Source organism: Natrix helvetica (genome assembly GCF_964273705.1).
Source record: "Natrix helvetica genome assembly, chromosome: 4".
NCBI lineage: Eukaryota > Metazoa > Chordata > Lepidosauria > Squamata > Natricidae > Natrix > Natrix helvetica.
Window position 1 is genome coordinate 17588619 of NC_138550.1, and position 16290 is coordinate 17604908.

Genomic DNA, 16290 nt, shown 5'->3' on the forward strand with positions numbered 1-16290 from the left:
AGAACCGGTTTGGGGGCGTGGCAGGCCTGGATTGCTGCCGATTCCAGCGACCCAGGTCGCCAAGCTGCTAACGGTTCGGCCGAACTGGTCAGAACCAGTAGGAACCCACCACTGTTGTGCATGTCTCTTCATGGTGGTATGTTACTTTACAAGTAAGGCTGTAATCTTACTCTATTGTAGAGGAAGTCCCGTTGAAAGCTATGGAGCTAGACATAGATAACATTGTTATGTACATTATACAAATCACTCCTTAGACAGAAGCCAAAATCTTTGAAATCAGCCTATAAACATAGTTAATCTTTCTACATCTTTTAACATGTTCTAGGAATTACTGTACTTCACCATCTTCTAGTCTCCAGAATATAGGAGACTCCACTTCTGTTCAGTCACCATTATATGAAAATAAAAATGTGAATTGTTTTCTCTTTGACTGTGAACTTATTATATAACACCGAGAAAGCAACATTTTCACATGTGGGCACATTTTAAAATTTTTGGAGCATATTGTTAGCTTTCTTTCCAAATGGCTGTCATGATGAATATATTCACTTACCAGGAAACAAACTGGATGATTGCTGAAATGGGCCTGTCTAGAAATGCAAGGCCCTAGAGAGCCCTGTTAGATTAGCAACTTTTCCATAACCAACCTGCAAACTAATTCTGAAGCTAACTGATTTTTTTCCCCCTGAGGTTATGGGAGGAAAAACATTTTCCAAAGGCTTTTGTTGTATTGAGAAGCCAATGGATATGGAGAACACACACACACATATACCAAACAAATCTTAAACTTGCCTTCGTTTGTGGCTTGTAGTTTTCTAGGAGTCAGAAAGGAATCTAATGTATGTATCGGTAGATTCCTATCTATAGCAATAAATGAGATGTTTTGGTTTTATTTTTGTATGTTTTCAAGCCTTGCCAAATTTCCTATCTAATTGGGGTGAACAATGATGAAATGTGTATTGTCATGCCAGCACTGCCTGTTTAGTAAGTTCAACAACATTACCACAGGGTATATGGAGTTTGCACTGCGATATTGTGATGCATGCTTCCTCAGTCTGACAAAAATTCCAGATACAGAGGACACCTCGGTCTATACATCATATTATTTTATTCTGAGCTGTAATGTTCATTGACAATTTCATTTACACTTTAAACTCTAGTCCTTTTTCCCATCATTCTTTGTTTTCATGTATCTTGATAAACTATGACTTTGTTATAGACTGAGATTTCTATGTCATTTGTGCCTCAGGAATTCGTTAAGAAACCTTAGAGCAGGGGTGTCAAACTCGATTTCATTGAAGGCTGCATCAGGGTTATGCTTGACCTTGGGGTGGGTGGGCTGAGTGGGCATGGCCAGGATGGGCATGGCCAGCTTGCTGTCACTTGCGTTGGGGGTGCCTGCATGGCTGGAGTGCTCTGCCAGCAAAAATGGGCTCCCGAGCTCCATTTTTGGCTGCGATGGCCTCCTGCAATTCTCTGCTAGCAAAAACGAAACTTGCAAGGGTCGCATGAGCTCCATTTTTGCTAGCAGAGTCACCGCAGACCAATCCTTTGCTGTTTCCCATGGGCCAGATCTAAGCACCCTGCCAGCTAGATCCACCCCACGGGTCTTGAGTTTGACACCCTTGCCCTAGAAGGTCTAGGTCTTTCCAGAATAGATCACTAGAATAAAGAATTTGCCTTAGTGTGGTTAGAGGACTATTAAACATTCTTCTTCCTGATCATCTAGTTTCTGATTAAATGTGGATGCAAAAATATTGACAGCCACGTAGAGTATAGACAAGAACATCGTCGATTACCATATTCTGCACAATCTGGATTTCTGAAGGTTGCCAGAAAATCTTAAAATATTTGGGAACTAACTGGCATCCTGGATGCATATTTAGAAAAATTAAATCTGTAGTGATCATCTTGGTGATTGTAATAATGGATTTTTATGTAGTGCAGTGTGTTTTTTTCTCTTTAAATAAATAATTCACCAGTATCACAGGGGTGGATATTATTTGCAAGCTCCCTTGAAGGAAAATATGAAATTTCTCACATTAATAAATCAATGGCTAAGTAACTGAAAGAATATTAAGTGAGATGAGATTAATTGGACAAAAGGTTTTCTTGCACTTTTGGGGTAGGGGGACTCACCAGAGAATGTTTTTAAAAGGTTGGCTGTCAATTTCACTATGTTGAAATGTTAAATAAATTAAGATATACTTATTTGCTCTACTCTTGTCCCATTTATCATTTAATATCCATAAATGTATTAATATTTTTATGAATGCCAATATAAAACTTGAAGTATAATCCCAAAATGTAGAATTTATGAATTTTTCAAAACAGATTACTCAGTGTAATCAAGGTTTGATGATGTGTATGAAAATTGGGCTGAATTATTTTTTAAGTGTAAATTGTTAGTGCTGTTTTTTATTTCACCTTTTCCCTGTTTGTTACTGTGTTTAGGTTTTTTTTTCCTTCTCTTTTCGTTCTGTATATTTGCATATAAAAACACAATAAAAAAGATAATGGGGTTCAAATACGAAAAAAAAAATCTCTAAATGGTAGGAATGTTTATTGTGTGTGTGTGTAATTCTATTTAAATTGTGATGATGTTGTAGAAAAGGGAATATATTTTCTGTCTTTATAACTCTAACTTTGGTTATAGAAAAGAAAAAAAGATGGTGGCAGGAAATATCTATTGGGTTTTTTTTTTTAGGGTGGGTAGGAATCAGAAATAATCTTCTGGTCATTCTCTCTTCTTGCACAAACCTTCTGGTTACTTCTATCCCCTTCTTGAAATATGTCTGTTTTGAAATGTTTGTTTTTTGCACTAGCAGATGAAGAAAACTAGACAGGTAGTCCTTGAGTTACGACCCACAATTGAGCCCAGAAACAAGTTGCTAAGTGAGACTTTTGTCAAATAAGTTTGCCCCATTTTATGACTTTTTTGTCACAGTTAAGTAAATCGTTGCATTTGTTAAGTTAGTAATATGGCTGTTAAGTGAATCTGGATTCCCTATTGACTTTTCTTGTCAGAAGGTCGCAAAAGCTGATCACGTGACCACAGGACAGTGCAGTCATCATAAATATGAGTCGGTTATCAAGGGTCTGATTTTTGATCATGTGACCGTAGGGATGCTACAACGTTGTAAGGGTGAAAAACGATAATAAGTTATTTTTTCCAGAGCTGTTGTAACATTGACTGTCACTAAATGAACTGTCGTAAGTTGAGGACTACCTGTATGGAGTTTCAGCCATCCACCATTTTACTTTATAGGGTGCCATGGATCTATGAATATTTTAGACATACAAATGGTGATGTCATTAAAACAATCTTGCAGGACCTGTTAGGTGCCAACAGAGATAATGTAACAACAAGACTTGTGTTATGATGGTTATTACTTATCTTTACCTACTTCTGCGTTTGCTGCACATTTTTATTATAGTTATCCAAATTCATAGACAAGCAGTGCAGTAAAAATAGACCTTAAATTTCCAGAAGGTGCTAGAATTCCTTTTCTTCTGAATTTGTGAAAAAGTCGTTAAACATGTTTTCCAGATGGTGCTACTTTAATATATGAAATGTGAAGAAAAATATTAAAACATCAGAGCTGGTTTTGTTAATAACCAATTTCGTTGAATACATGATGTACAATAACAATAAAGGCTATACTATACTATAATGAAATTTACCAGGTCATCTTGGGAATGGAATGAACATGAACTTCATAAAGAAACTGTAAATTATATTATCAGGTCTACTCAATTGTTGGACTCTTTGGAGTTCTGCTTTTCATATTCTATATTTCAAGTCAAGATATTTTAAAATCTTATTGTAGAACATCGGTAATTACAGGATGATTTGCAAATTGTGCTATGATGTTCAAGTTAATTGTAAAAAATAGAATTTCTTCACAAAAGCTAATTTACGGCTAATTTAATTTTACTATTAATTTGACATAAATGCATTATCTGCAGCTTTCTGCAGCTATCATCTGAAGTGTTTATCCTGAATCGAAGACTACTTTCTGTAATTATTCACAGAAAGCAAACCAAATAATTAGTTAAAGTATATAATAAGAATTTATTTTGATTGGTAATGTATATCTTCATGAAGAAAGCTACAACTTTCCATATTGCCATGTGATCAAGGCACAGGAAGGGATCATTTTGGCTCAATCATAACTTCATAACGCTCCTGATGGGTTTTTTAATTCAGTAATTTTATTTAATGGGATTTTAAATTGTGTTTTTTAATTGTCTTTCACTTATGAGTCTACCTCCTCCATGCACATGTATATGTCTTTGTTCTTTATGTATGTATGTGTGTCTTTATCTGTATTTTATCTGTTTTGATTGTACGCCGCCCCGAGTCCTTCGGGAGAGGGTTGCGGCTAATCAAATAAAATTATTATTATTATTATTATTATTATTATTATTATTATTATTATTATTATTATTATTATTATTATTATTATTATTATTATTTCCCTATCATCTGGATCTAGATCTAAATCTAGACATCATCCTCAAGATAGGACCCATATCTTTAAAGTTTAGATTGGAACCATAGATGTTGCATATTGTTGTTATGTTGTTTTAATTATGTGTTTTATGTTTCCTTTCAGTCTGCTCCCAGTACTCACGAGGAGTTTTTGCTATTTTTGGACTGTACGATAAAAGATCAGTACACACCTTGACCTCATTCTGCAGCGCCTTGCACATCTCCCTCATCACACCCAGTTTCCCCACAGAGGGTGAAAGCCAGTTTGTGCTGCAACTGAGGCCTTCCTTACAAGGAGCGTTGCTAAGTTTGCTGGGCCATTATAAATGGAATCGCTTTGTCTTCCTTTATGACACGGATAGGGGTAAGTAATGTTCTCCTTCATAACACTCATCCACAGAGAGATGTAGCCATGTGTGTAAGAGATGAAGGGGCTAAGCCAGAGTGTGGGAATCAAATATGTCATTAGTTTGGAATCACTGTGCTTCCACAAGAGACCCACGCCCAGCCCACATGAATTTCACTGACCCTTATCTAGCACCAGTTGGATTTGATCAGTAGTAGTTCAAATTCTTGTGTATACTGTAGGTAGCATGTACCTGATCAACTTCTTGTACTCTGAACTCAATTCCTGTCCTTGACTATGTGCCTTAGAAAGAAGAGACCACAAGAGAGTGTTTCTTTCATATTTATTATTTATTAAATTTATATGCTGCCCATCTCACTGTCCACTGTTCATCTACTAAAACTGTCCCTCAACTAAAGGGTAACTTATGTTTTTCTGGATATACAGTATATGACAGTCCTGAAGCAAATTTGTTTGGGTGCTAGAATTGTCCTGGAAATTAAAAGTGATTTAATTTGTTTCCATGTTGAGGCGGACTTTATTTATTTATTCATGAATGTGTAAACTGCTTCAGTCAATTGGCTTTAAGCTTTTTAAAGGTTTACATTTTTTCATGATGAAAAGTCAGAAAAATATTAGAAAAATAGAGTTCCGAGATAAAAGGGAGTGTTTTAATGTTTGTTTGTTTTTTAAAAAAAACCATTATGCACCTTATCTTACTATATTCTTGGTGGTTGGACATTGAAAACGTTTGACATTTAGGATTAATTCTCCTCAACCATTTTAGGACTGTTTTCAAGCAGGGAAATTCAACCCCGAAAAGGTATAAAGTTGCTGAACTGAATTGTACCATATATAGCATAGGAGATATGTCAGAAATATTTGAGTTTATTTCTGCTGCATTGCTACAAAAATAGGCACGTGCACATTCTCTTTCTTATTAAAATTATTTCATTTAATTTGTAATCTTTCCTTGTATGATTTATTGTATTGGTAATTTTGTGCAGCTCTATATGAAAATAGGCCTTACCTTGTACTATTTTATTTGTGCCTAGTTCTGTTTGTTCTTTTTGTGCTTTTAAAATACTCGGATAAAAAAAGCTTTGGAGCATTTTGTTAAGGGTTTCACTTGTTTCTGCTTTGCAATTTGTTTTGGATGAGCAGAATATAGTAAATAAGAGAGAAAAATAAATAAACAGTGATAGTGTTCTTAAAAAAAAATACAAATTCCCCCTTTCTCTTCTAAATTCCAAAGATAAATTATAGGCACATCATTTTGAAATTTGTGACAGCATACCACAGGCAGTTTCAGAATTTTCTGGCCTGAAATATGTTTTGTATACTATTCCTCAAGAAACTATACAAAAAACCTGGAATATTATGAATACATTTTTGAGATGGAGATTGATACAACTTTTATGTATTTATATGGAAAAAAAATCCAGAATGGTTGCTCTGCTAGCCTATAGCAGGAAAAGAAAATGCTAATTAACTGGTTAACCATTTGATATCACCATCTTTTTGCCAAGGATCAAAATGACAAATGTATTTGATGAAATAATCTTTATCTGATATAAATGTGTTACAAAACAAAATTTTCCACTAGCACTTTCCTAAACCTCTTTCAAAAAACAGCTCAAATTAATCCCTCAATCCTCTGCAGCATATATTAGTAGTAATAAGTACTAGTCATGGTGTTAAAAAGCTGAGGTAGTATGTCGTGTATATAATATTGAAGATAACTTGAAACAGCTGCTTTGCAATGATGTGCCTCTCTAGCTACTTAACTATAACTTCATGAAGCAATTATTATAGTAGGCTCTCCTTACCCTTAGACCAGGGGTGTCAAACTGGTGACCCATGGGCCGGGTGCACAGGCCACGGCCACTCCGGCTCCACAGAGATAAAGCCCGTTACGATATGTCACATGACACGATCGAATTTGACACCTGTGCCTTAGACCATAAAGCACCCACAAATCACTACCCAAAAATCACTTTCTCAGTTGTAAACTAAATGTGTTTAAATTTCATTTAAACCCAAACAGTCAGCTTTTTTCTTGATTTTCAAACTGAAATTTGAGTGCATAAGTATATAATACTTATTTAATAAATTCCTGGGTAGTCCTCAAGTTAAACTATAGGTTTAGTCTGCCCATCATAGTTGTAACTCATGATGGTTTTGCAACCTGTTTTTGTGTGATTGTTAAGTGGTTCCTTATGGACTGGTTTAGCTGACAACTGGAAGTCAATGCCAGGTTTTTGCAATAACATTGTTAAACATAGTCATGTGACCACAGAATGCTGCAAACAGCTATAAATGCAGGCCAGTTGCTGAGTGCCCAAAGTGCGGTGATGTGACTGCATGGGGTGACCGTCAGAACTTTGATTCTGGGTCATAAGTACCCCCAGGTAGGTCCTTTGTAACTTCAAATGGCTGCAACCGATCATGAATCAAGGATAACCTGTACATTGTTATCACTATAATTTTCTTGGTACTAGAACATTGCAATGTTTTTCACCTTTCTAGACTTTAACTAACTCTAGAATTCTTGAAGTTCTCCATCCCCATTGCATTCAGCACTTAGTTTTCGGTCTACTTAATTGCCTGTCAGTTGCTGAGACTCTCTCACCCCAGATAAGCATGCCATGTTTACAGTATTTATAACCAAAGATATGCAATTCAGTCATATTAGCTGTTTTTAAAGTTACATGTGAATTTTACGTGTAACGAATCCTACTAAATTTATTTCGGATGTTAAGATCAGAAATATAGCAAAGGTAAAGTATTTTTTCCTTTATTTGGATTGGATGTATTTAAGCTCTGGTGGTGCAGTGGTTGGATGGCTGTATTGCAGGCTCACTCTGGCCAGTCTGGAATTCGATCCTAACAGGGCTCAAAGTTGGCTCAGCCTTCCATCCTTCTGAGGTCAGTAAAATGATGCCAATATACTGCCATTTGTAAACCACTCAGAGAGTATGTAAAACACTATGGGGCAGTACATAGAAGTCTTAAGTACTATTGCTACTTCTATTTTACAATTTTGAAGTTAAAATATGATTATTGCTGTTACGGATACGTTTCCTGACTGATCAGTAGGGTTTGCAGCTGATAAGATTTGATTTTAGGGAAAAGTTTCCTTCTCCTACTCTGTACATTGCACCAAATTATATATGAGGTAAACAGAAGCAGTTCAGAGCTGCACTGCTGTCTGTGCTTTTTAATGTGAGTACGATACCGATCTGCACGAAAGAGGTAATAGGTATTCAATGCTGCTTTATGGAAATTGCATATCAGCATTTACTGATATGCATTCAGCATTTTGTTCATATAAAACAGCAGCTTTCACACATCTTACTGGTGTGTGCTTTTCATTGTAAACTTAAGCTCAATAAGAAAGTGTCTTGGAATACACAACAAACATTGCTGCCAGACCAGTATCTCAGATATACCTCCCTAGTGATGCTGGAGTAGAGCAAATCTCAGCTCCATCATCTTACAGTATACTAGAATGTCTATGGAGATTCTCAATCATCCAGGTCATTGTTGACCCAAAGATGCTTTTTCCAAAAGGCAACTGGATTTTCTTGGGTTTTTTTTTCCCTTTTAAAATGGTTTGCTCCTTTTCAAAAACTGAAGAAGCTTCTTGAAAGAAAAGCAAAATGATTTCAAAGGAAGGAAGGAAAAAAAGAAAGAAAGAAAGAAAACGGTTTCCTTTGAAAATGGTTCACTTCTGGACTTCCGGTTCCGGCGGCTACGGCGACGGGCAAGGATTTTGCCCGCTCCAGCTCTTCGGTGGGCTTCCCCCGTCTTCGGGGGGGGCACAGGACGCCCCGAAGAGGCGCCCTGCCGAAGGAGCGGCTTGCGGAAGGCTCTGGCACCGGCGGCGGCTGGTGGGGGCTTTTCCGCTTTGCTCCAGGCACCGGGGAGCAGTTTTGGAGGACGCGCCTGCGTCTCGCCCCATGCCGATCGGAGAATGCAAAACTGAAGGAAGCAGCGGCGGTGCGGTGAGATGCTTCCTCTCTTCATCCCCTAACTTTTGAATGGATAGACTTTTCAGTAACTTTAAAAGTTAACCTTTCGGATTCACTCCTTGAGGAGCTGCTAGAGGGGAGGGGGATTACCACCCCCCCTTGGACAAGCGGCTTGTTAAAATTCTGCTCTCGCCCCCAAGGGAAGGAGGAAGGGGGAGAGCCAACTAACGATGCCTCACACCAGCAAAAGTGCTTTTCATGGGACTTAGACCCAGAACTTATTGATGATCTGAGAACTTTTTGAACTTTTAATTTTTTTTTTATGCCTCTGAGCCCAAAGCTGGCAGGGCAAGATGGCACACTTCCGTTGTCTTTATGAACTGTGAAACCTGACTCCACCTTTAAAATTCAGGCTTCCGGTCTTTGTCTCCGAGTCGCCCAGAGGAATCTCTTGTGGATTGTGATTTTCTGAACTCTCTGGAGAAAAAACTTTCATCTATTGCTAGAGTGACTAAAGAAACTCCCACCTGTTTGAATCCTCTGTCTCCTGGACTCGCCTGCCTGCTCTACTTCTCCAGCTGCCCAGTTTCTACACTGACTGATCTCTTTGCTTTTTAAACCATGTCTCCAAAAAGACCACCTCCTGGAAAACCTGGCTTTGCCACTTCTGCTCCAACATCTGCAACATCCAGTCCAGCCACACAGTCAAAGATAACAGAACTGATGCAACCTAAGACTATAGAGATAGACCTTCAACAAATGCTTCAACAAATTTTACAGGGCCAGGAGGAAATCAAGAAACAGCTAAGGGAAATGAAAGATGAAATTAAAGAAAATCAAGCTCAAATTTATAAGAACTCACAGAGACTGGACCTTGTGGAGGGTGGGGTGGCGGAGGCGAGAGGGGGGGTAGAGGCTTTACAGAAGGGAAACAAAGAACTTGATATCCAACAAATGAAAACAGAGTTTGAGAGAATGTCCTTTTATCTTAGATTTCAAAATGTAATAGAAACAGATGGGGAAAATATAAGGGACATTATGACCAATATTTTAGCTGAATACATACACAGAGATAAACAGCAGATGGAATGGGAGATAGATCTGGTCTATAGAGTGAATTCAGCATATGCCAGAACACACAACGTACCCAGGGAGGTTCATATTAAATTCCTTAGGAAAAGCACAAGAGATGAAATTCTGGGTGTACAAAGGGGCCAAACACTGACATACCATGACAGGGAGATAACCATTCTGAAGCAGATTCCCAAAAAAATTAGGGAGAAAAGGAAAAACTATTCGCAATTGGCGAATAAACTATACCAGAAGGGGGTGTGGTTTAGATGGTTGATGCCTGAAGGTATGCTGATATTCTGGGAGGAGACAAGAATTAGAATCAACACACCCATAGAGGCACAGGCCTTTTTGGAAAAAAATAAAGCGAACCTAGAAAAAACAGAAGATACCACAATGGTCACACAGGACACGGGAGGGGCCGGAGCTCTGCCAGCGGGGGGTGAAGGGGCAACACCAAGAAAGCTCAGATCACAAAAATGAATAAGAAAACCACAATGTTATAAACAGACCGAAAATAATAATGAAATTATATCTAGATTATATATCATAACTATATAAACTGATTGAAAATTATTTTTTCTAGAATTAATATGCTGATTTTTTATTGTTATGTATTAATGTTTGATATTTAGATGTAACCTATGAGTTTGGAGGGAGGGGGCGTCTGCCACACTTGCAACTGCCAAAATTTGTAACCATTCCACTTACCCTTTTCCTTATAAATGTTTTAAAAAACCAATAAAACTTTTTGAAAAAAAAAAGAAAAAGAAAATGGTTCACTTCTTATCAAAAACCGAGGAAGCTTCTTGAATGAAAAGCAAAATGATTTCAAAGGAAAGAAGAAAGAAAGAGAGAGAGAGAGAAAGAAAGAGAAAGAAAGACTTTTGGAAAAAAGCGCCTTTGGGACTGCACAGTAGAATATCTCTCAAAGCCACCCCTTTCCGGGAAGTTACCGCTACTTCAGAGTTATCTGATTGGCATCACTTAAGGCAGCACTAGTTAAATGAGGGTATTCAAGGCCACTCCTAAACCTCAGGTCAGTCACATTGGTTGACGGACAGTTGATAAATGAGGATCCTGCGTTTCAGGCATCCGAGGAAGCTTTGAAAGGCGTGAAAGGAGGAAGCCAGCTACACATCCACACTCGTATGCTTTAGAATTTTATTTCTCTGTGGACATCTGAGTCCGGCAGCTGCTGTACTTAGCCTTTTATGCAGCCACAGGTGTTGGCTTCAGTGCTGGAACCCACAGTCATGGGAGACAAAGACAGGCACAGTAGTAGCTGCCAGGGACTGGCAATTATGCCAAGCAAACATTGAATGTAAAACAAACGCATGTGCCAATTGGGCTCCAAACTCAGTTTTTAGTTCAGGAAAAAAAAATTAACTTGTCTTTTGAGAAGCATTCTCTGTACACTATAGACAAATGCCCAAAGCTGTTGTAAGGTACAAGGCACGCATTTTGTTGAAACAACAACCGCAACAAAAGTGGATTAGAAAAAGAAGGCCTAGACTTTCAAAGACAAAAGCTGTTTAGCTTTCCTGAAATGATCTCACATTCCTTTATGCACAGGGGGTCAAATTAATCTACAATTAATCTCCACATATTTCACCAGAGTTGAGGAAGGCCAAAAATCATACGAGGGCAAAAAGTCAATAAGGATTCATTTCTTCAGAGATCATGTCCTCAAAAGCCTGTCACTCCTTGGGCTCTCCCTTCTCTCTGTGTTTCAGATCCCAAAAGCTATACCAGAGGATTTCATTTTCTTCTTGACAGCTTGCTTTCACGACATATTAGCCTTCTACTTAAAATCTTGATAAGATATCGAGTGGCAGGGGTAGTGGGCTGAAATTACCTTCTCTAATCTAAACAGTGTGGGTTTGGGGATCTGGTTTTTTGAAGCAGAAAGAAGAAAGCTGATGATATCCGTTGTGATGTTTGCATATGAGAAATACAAAATGAATTTCTGCCTTTTTAACTTTTTAACTGTTCCGTATTAAAACACAAGCACAATAGAATTGCTGTGAGAGACTTGTAGGCCCTAATAGCTAACTCTTCAGAATGTTTTGTGTTAGATTGGGTAATGGATAGGCACACACAGGCTTAACGGTAACAGCAGCTCTTTATTAAGTACAACAAGTGAGAACAATCCAGCGAAGGTTGGGTCTGACAGCAGCCCTTTTATAGGCAGCTGTCAGACCCTTTGACCAATAGGATTAAACCTCTGTTCCTGCCGGAACAGAGGACTTTGGTGGAAACCACTGTAGTTAGTACAAATATCTACCACCCCTCCCCTCTTGGATGGAACAATCCTACTTGTTACGTAGTCACACAGGTAGGCGGGCTTTTGGGTAGCTCTGCCTGATCTGCGCAGTTCAGTAGGAGGGGTTTCCTTGGACAGGTTGGACGGACCTGTTTGCTTCGCAGCTCCGCTTGGTGGAAGATCCTGGAACCTTTCACAGGCCGTGGCTGGAGCTTCTAGAGCCGGTTCACTTGGAGCTCACTGCGGGCCTGCAACATAACCAGATACGTTTCCCAGTATCCTCGGGCTTGACCTGGCCGTGGAAGGGATGAGTGTTTGCTCCTTTTGGGTAGGGCTTTGGCTAACTCATGCAGGAGTTACCTCTGGTTGTCTAAGAGTGGAGTTGGAGCGGCGGCCACGGAGTTGGTCAATATGCCTTCTCCAATTCCTACTGTCCTTGAGCTCTAAGAGGTAAGAGCAAGGGCCGGTGAGGCCTATCGCTGTGGCAGGAATCCACAGAGTTCCCCCGGCTTAGTTGTGGGCGTATACCGAATCCCCTACGCTAAATGTCCGAATCTTGCTTGTGGAGTCTGGGGGTGAGGAGGCAGAATAATTGGGGTGTAGCCGGTCTAAGTGGGACCTTAACCGGCGACCCATGAGAAGCTTGGAGGGGTTTCTCCCTGTAGTGGCACTGGGTGTGATGTGCTGAATTAGCAAATAGTGGTCAACCTGTGTTTGCCAATCTCCCGGGCCCATCCTAGAGAGGGCCTCTTTTGCAGATCTCACCATTCTCTCTGCCTGACCATTGGAGGCCGGATGTAATGGAATGATCAGGGCATGCCTGATTCCCTGAGCTGCTAGGAAGGTCTCAAATTGCAAGGCCCATTGTCCGAGATCAAGACATCGGGCAGGCCGTGCGTGAATTGGGGCCCATTGTCCGAGATCAAGACATCGGGCAGGCCATGCATGAAGAAAAGTCTCTGTAGCACCTTGATGACCGCTTCTGCCGTAGTGAAGGTCATCAGGACTACCTCTAACCATTTGGAGTAGGCGTCCACAATTACGAGAAATGTCTGGTCGTGAACTGGGCCAGCAAAGTCAATGTGCACCCTAGACCATGATGCTTGAGGTCGCTCCCACTCCTTAGAGGGTGCCTCTGGGGGAGCTGGTCTGCACTCCTGGCATGGTGTGCAGGTAGCCAACCATTCTTCGATCTCCCTGTCCATGTTAGGCCACCACACGTAACTCCTAGCCAAAGACTTCATCCTGACAATTCCAGGATGCCCTATGTGTAAAGCCTCTAATACTGCAATTCACAGTTTGGGTGGAACAACAACCCGGTCCCCCCCACAGTAGACAGCCATTTACAACCAATAACTCATCGTGTTTGGCAAAATACATTTTGAAATCAGTGCCAACAGGCCCCTTGGGCCACTCTCTCCACACCCAGTTCAAAATTTGCTTGATGGTGGAGTCCTTTGCAGAGTGACGGGCAACGTCACTGGATGAGACAGGCCCAGTCTCCAGGCAGTCAGTGAGGAGGATTGGCATCTCAGGGGTAGGGTCAGCAAGCGTTCAGGCAGCGGGCAGCGGCTGAGAGCGTCAGCATGCCCCAAAATGGAGCCTGGTCGGTGGATGAGACGATAGGAGTAGGCAGCTAGGAAGATGGACCCTCTGGTCACGCGGGGTGATAATGACACTGGGGTAGGTCGTTCCCCAGCCAGTAAGCCCAACAACGGCTTGTGGTCCGTAACAGTTCTAAATCCCGGCCATATAGATACTCATGGAACCTCTTTACTCTGACCACTGCAGCCAAAGCCTCACGGTCCAGCTGACTGTAGTTCCGTTCCGCGGCGGACAAGGTCCTGGAGTAAAATGCAACAGGGGCTTTGGTTCCGTTGGGCATTCAGTGGCTGAGGAGGCCCCGACACTGAACGGGGAAGCCGAACGGGTCAGCACCAACGGCAGGGACTGGCTGTACTGTACCAGGAAGGAATCCGCCGACAGGAGTCATTTTACCATGGCAAATGCAGCAGCCTCGGCTTTTCCCCAGGACCACTTCACGTTCTTAGCCAGGAGACGGTGTAAGGGTGGCTTTCTGTTTAAGAAAGACGCTGTAGAAATTAAGGAGCCCAAGAAACGCCTGCAGCTCGGTTTGATTGCGAGGTGTGGGGACTTCCTGAATTGCTTTGATTTTTTGTGTGGTCGGATGAATTCCAGAGCCATCGATTAGGTACCCTAAGAATTCAACCCTCGGCACGTTAATTTGGCATTTCTCTTTTTTGAGACGGAGGCCTTTGTCTCTAATTCAAGCCAAAACTGTTCGTACATGTTTTAAAAGTTGCACCTCATTTGCAGCTGATACCAAGATGTCACCGAAATAGGGGACGACTCCTGGAATCTCCTGCAAAAGCTGTTCCATGATGCTTTGGAACAGTCCAGGGGCAATTATGATGCAGGCGACTGATGGCAGCTGTGTCGGCTCAGAGAGGTCTTTTGCTGTTTCGAACACTTCCCGGCCACAGTACCCAAGGAACATGTTCTTCTTGCGGCCTTCAGATAGGCCCATGAGGTCATTTGCTTCAAGGAAGCAGTCAAATCGTAGCATGTACGAGTCCCAGTGCTTGGTGACTGGGTCATATGGAGACGGTGGGGCGTGCATGACCATTTTGTGTTCAGAGGGCGTTTGAGTTTGCCGCTCAAAAATGGCCGCTCGAAGCCGCGCTGAGCTCCAGGCTGGATGTACTTGCTGGATTGCTATGCTCTTTTCGGTTCACCTAGTTGCCTTCCAATCCCACCTTCGTCGCCAGTGTTATATTAGGTAATGGATAGGCACACACAAGCTTAACGGTAACAACAGCTCTTTATTAAGTACAAGTGAGAACAATCCAGCGAAGGTTGGGTCTGCAGCAGCCCTTTTATAGGGAGCTGTCAGACCCTTCGACCAATAGGATTAAACCTCTGTTCCTACTGGAACAGAGGGCCTTGGTGGAAACCACTGTAGTTAGAACAAATATGTTTAAAAGGGAGGGAGGTGAAAGATGGTAAAAGATGCTGAAGCCTTTGCAAATGTGCTTGATGTTATTCCCGAGGGTTGTTTGTGGTGGTTTTAGGTTGCCTTTTGTTTTGTGGAAGAAGAAATGGAGTCTCCCTCAGCAGGGCACCTTTCATCACTCTGCAGACTCTTGTAAAGTTTTAGATGCTTTTTCTGGATGTGCAGTATCTGTGAGTTTTTTCAACCTAGTATTACCCATTGTTGTCATACCATTGAATCACCAAGCCTACGCAAATATGCAGAGAAAAATAGAAGCAGTCATGAATGCCCCAAGGTTACAAGATATGTCGCAACTACAATCCTTTTTAGGGTTTGTTAATAATTATATAAGATTCATGGCCAAATTTAGCTACCATGAGACATTCCTTAAACATGTCACTACAGTAGGAACTACAGTAGGAACAAGAGTGTGAACAAAATTATGACTTCGAACACTCAAATATTAAAACTCACACTTACCTCCTGTGAAATTGGCTTGTGAAGCATCACAATATGGAATCGGTATCATGCACCATCAAAGCTAGTAGTGAATTCTCAATAGCTTATTTCTTTATCATGCTCGCTTAAAGCTACACAGAAAAAATATGCTGGGCTTAATTTGGAGAGTTAAATATTTCAACTAGTATTTGTACGGAAGAGAGTTTATCTCATCACTGATCATCAGACATTACTTATACAATACAATACAATAGCAGAGTTGGAAGGGACCTTGGAGGTCTTCTAGTCCAACCCCCTGCTTAGGCAGGAAACCCTATACCATTTCAGACAAATGGCTATCCAACATCTTCTTAAAGACTTCCAGTGTTGGGGCATTCACAACTTCTGGAGGCAAGTTGTTCCACTGATTAATTGTTCTAACTGTCAGGAAAATTCTCCTCAGTTCTAAGTTGCTTCTCTCCATGATTAGTTGTCATCCATTGCTTCTTGTTCTACCCTCAGGTGCTTTGGAGAATAGCTTAACTCCCTCTTCTTTGTGGCAACCCCTGAGATATTGGAACACTGCTATCATGTCTCCCCTAGTCCTTCTTTCTATTAAACTAGACATACCCAGTTCCTGCAATTGTTCTTCATATGTTTTAGTCTCCAGTCCCCTAATCATCTTTG

The 16290-nt window shown here is 40.7% G+C and overlaps 1 protein-coding gene across 14 annotated transcripts in view; it reads left to right on the forward strand.

The window, feature by feature from the left end:
• Window positions 1-16290, forward strand: part of GRIA4 (glutamate ionotropic receptor AMPA type subunit 4) — a 313150-nt gene that overhangs the window by 122874 nt on the left and 173986 nt on the right. For 13 of the 14 annotated variants that reach the window (XR_014175400.1, XR_014175401.1, XR_014175402.1 and 10 more), the window contains exon 3: window positions 4620-4859. The exons of the other annotated variant lie outside the window; for it this stretch is intronic. Coding sequence is in view for 10 of the 13 variants with exons in the window: in XM_081953271.1 (XP_081809397.1) it covers window positions 4620-4859 (240 nt within the window). In the remaining 3 variants the exon portion in view is untranslated. The remainder of the gene's footprint in view (window positions 1-4619; window positions 4860-16290) is intronic. 14 annotated transcript variants of the gene reach the window in all.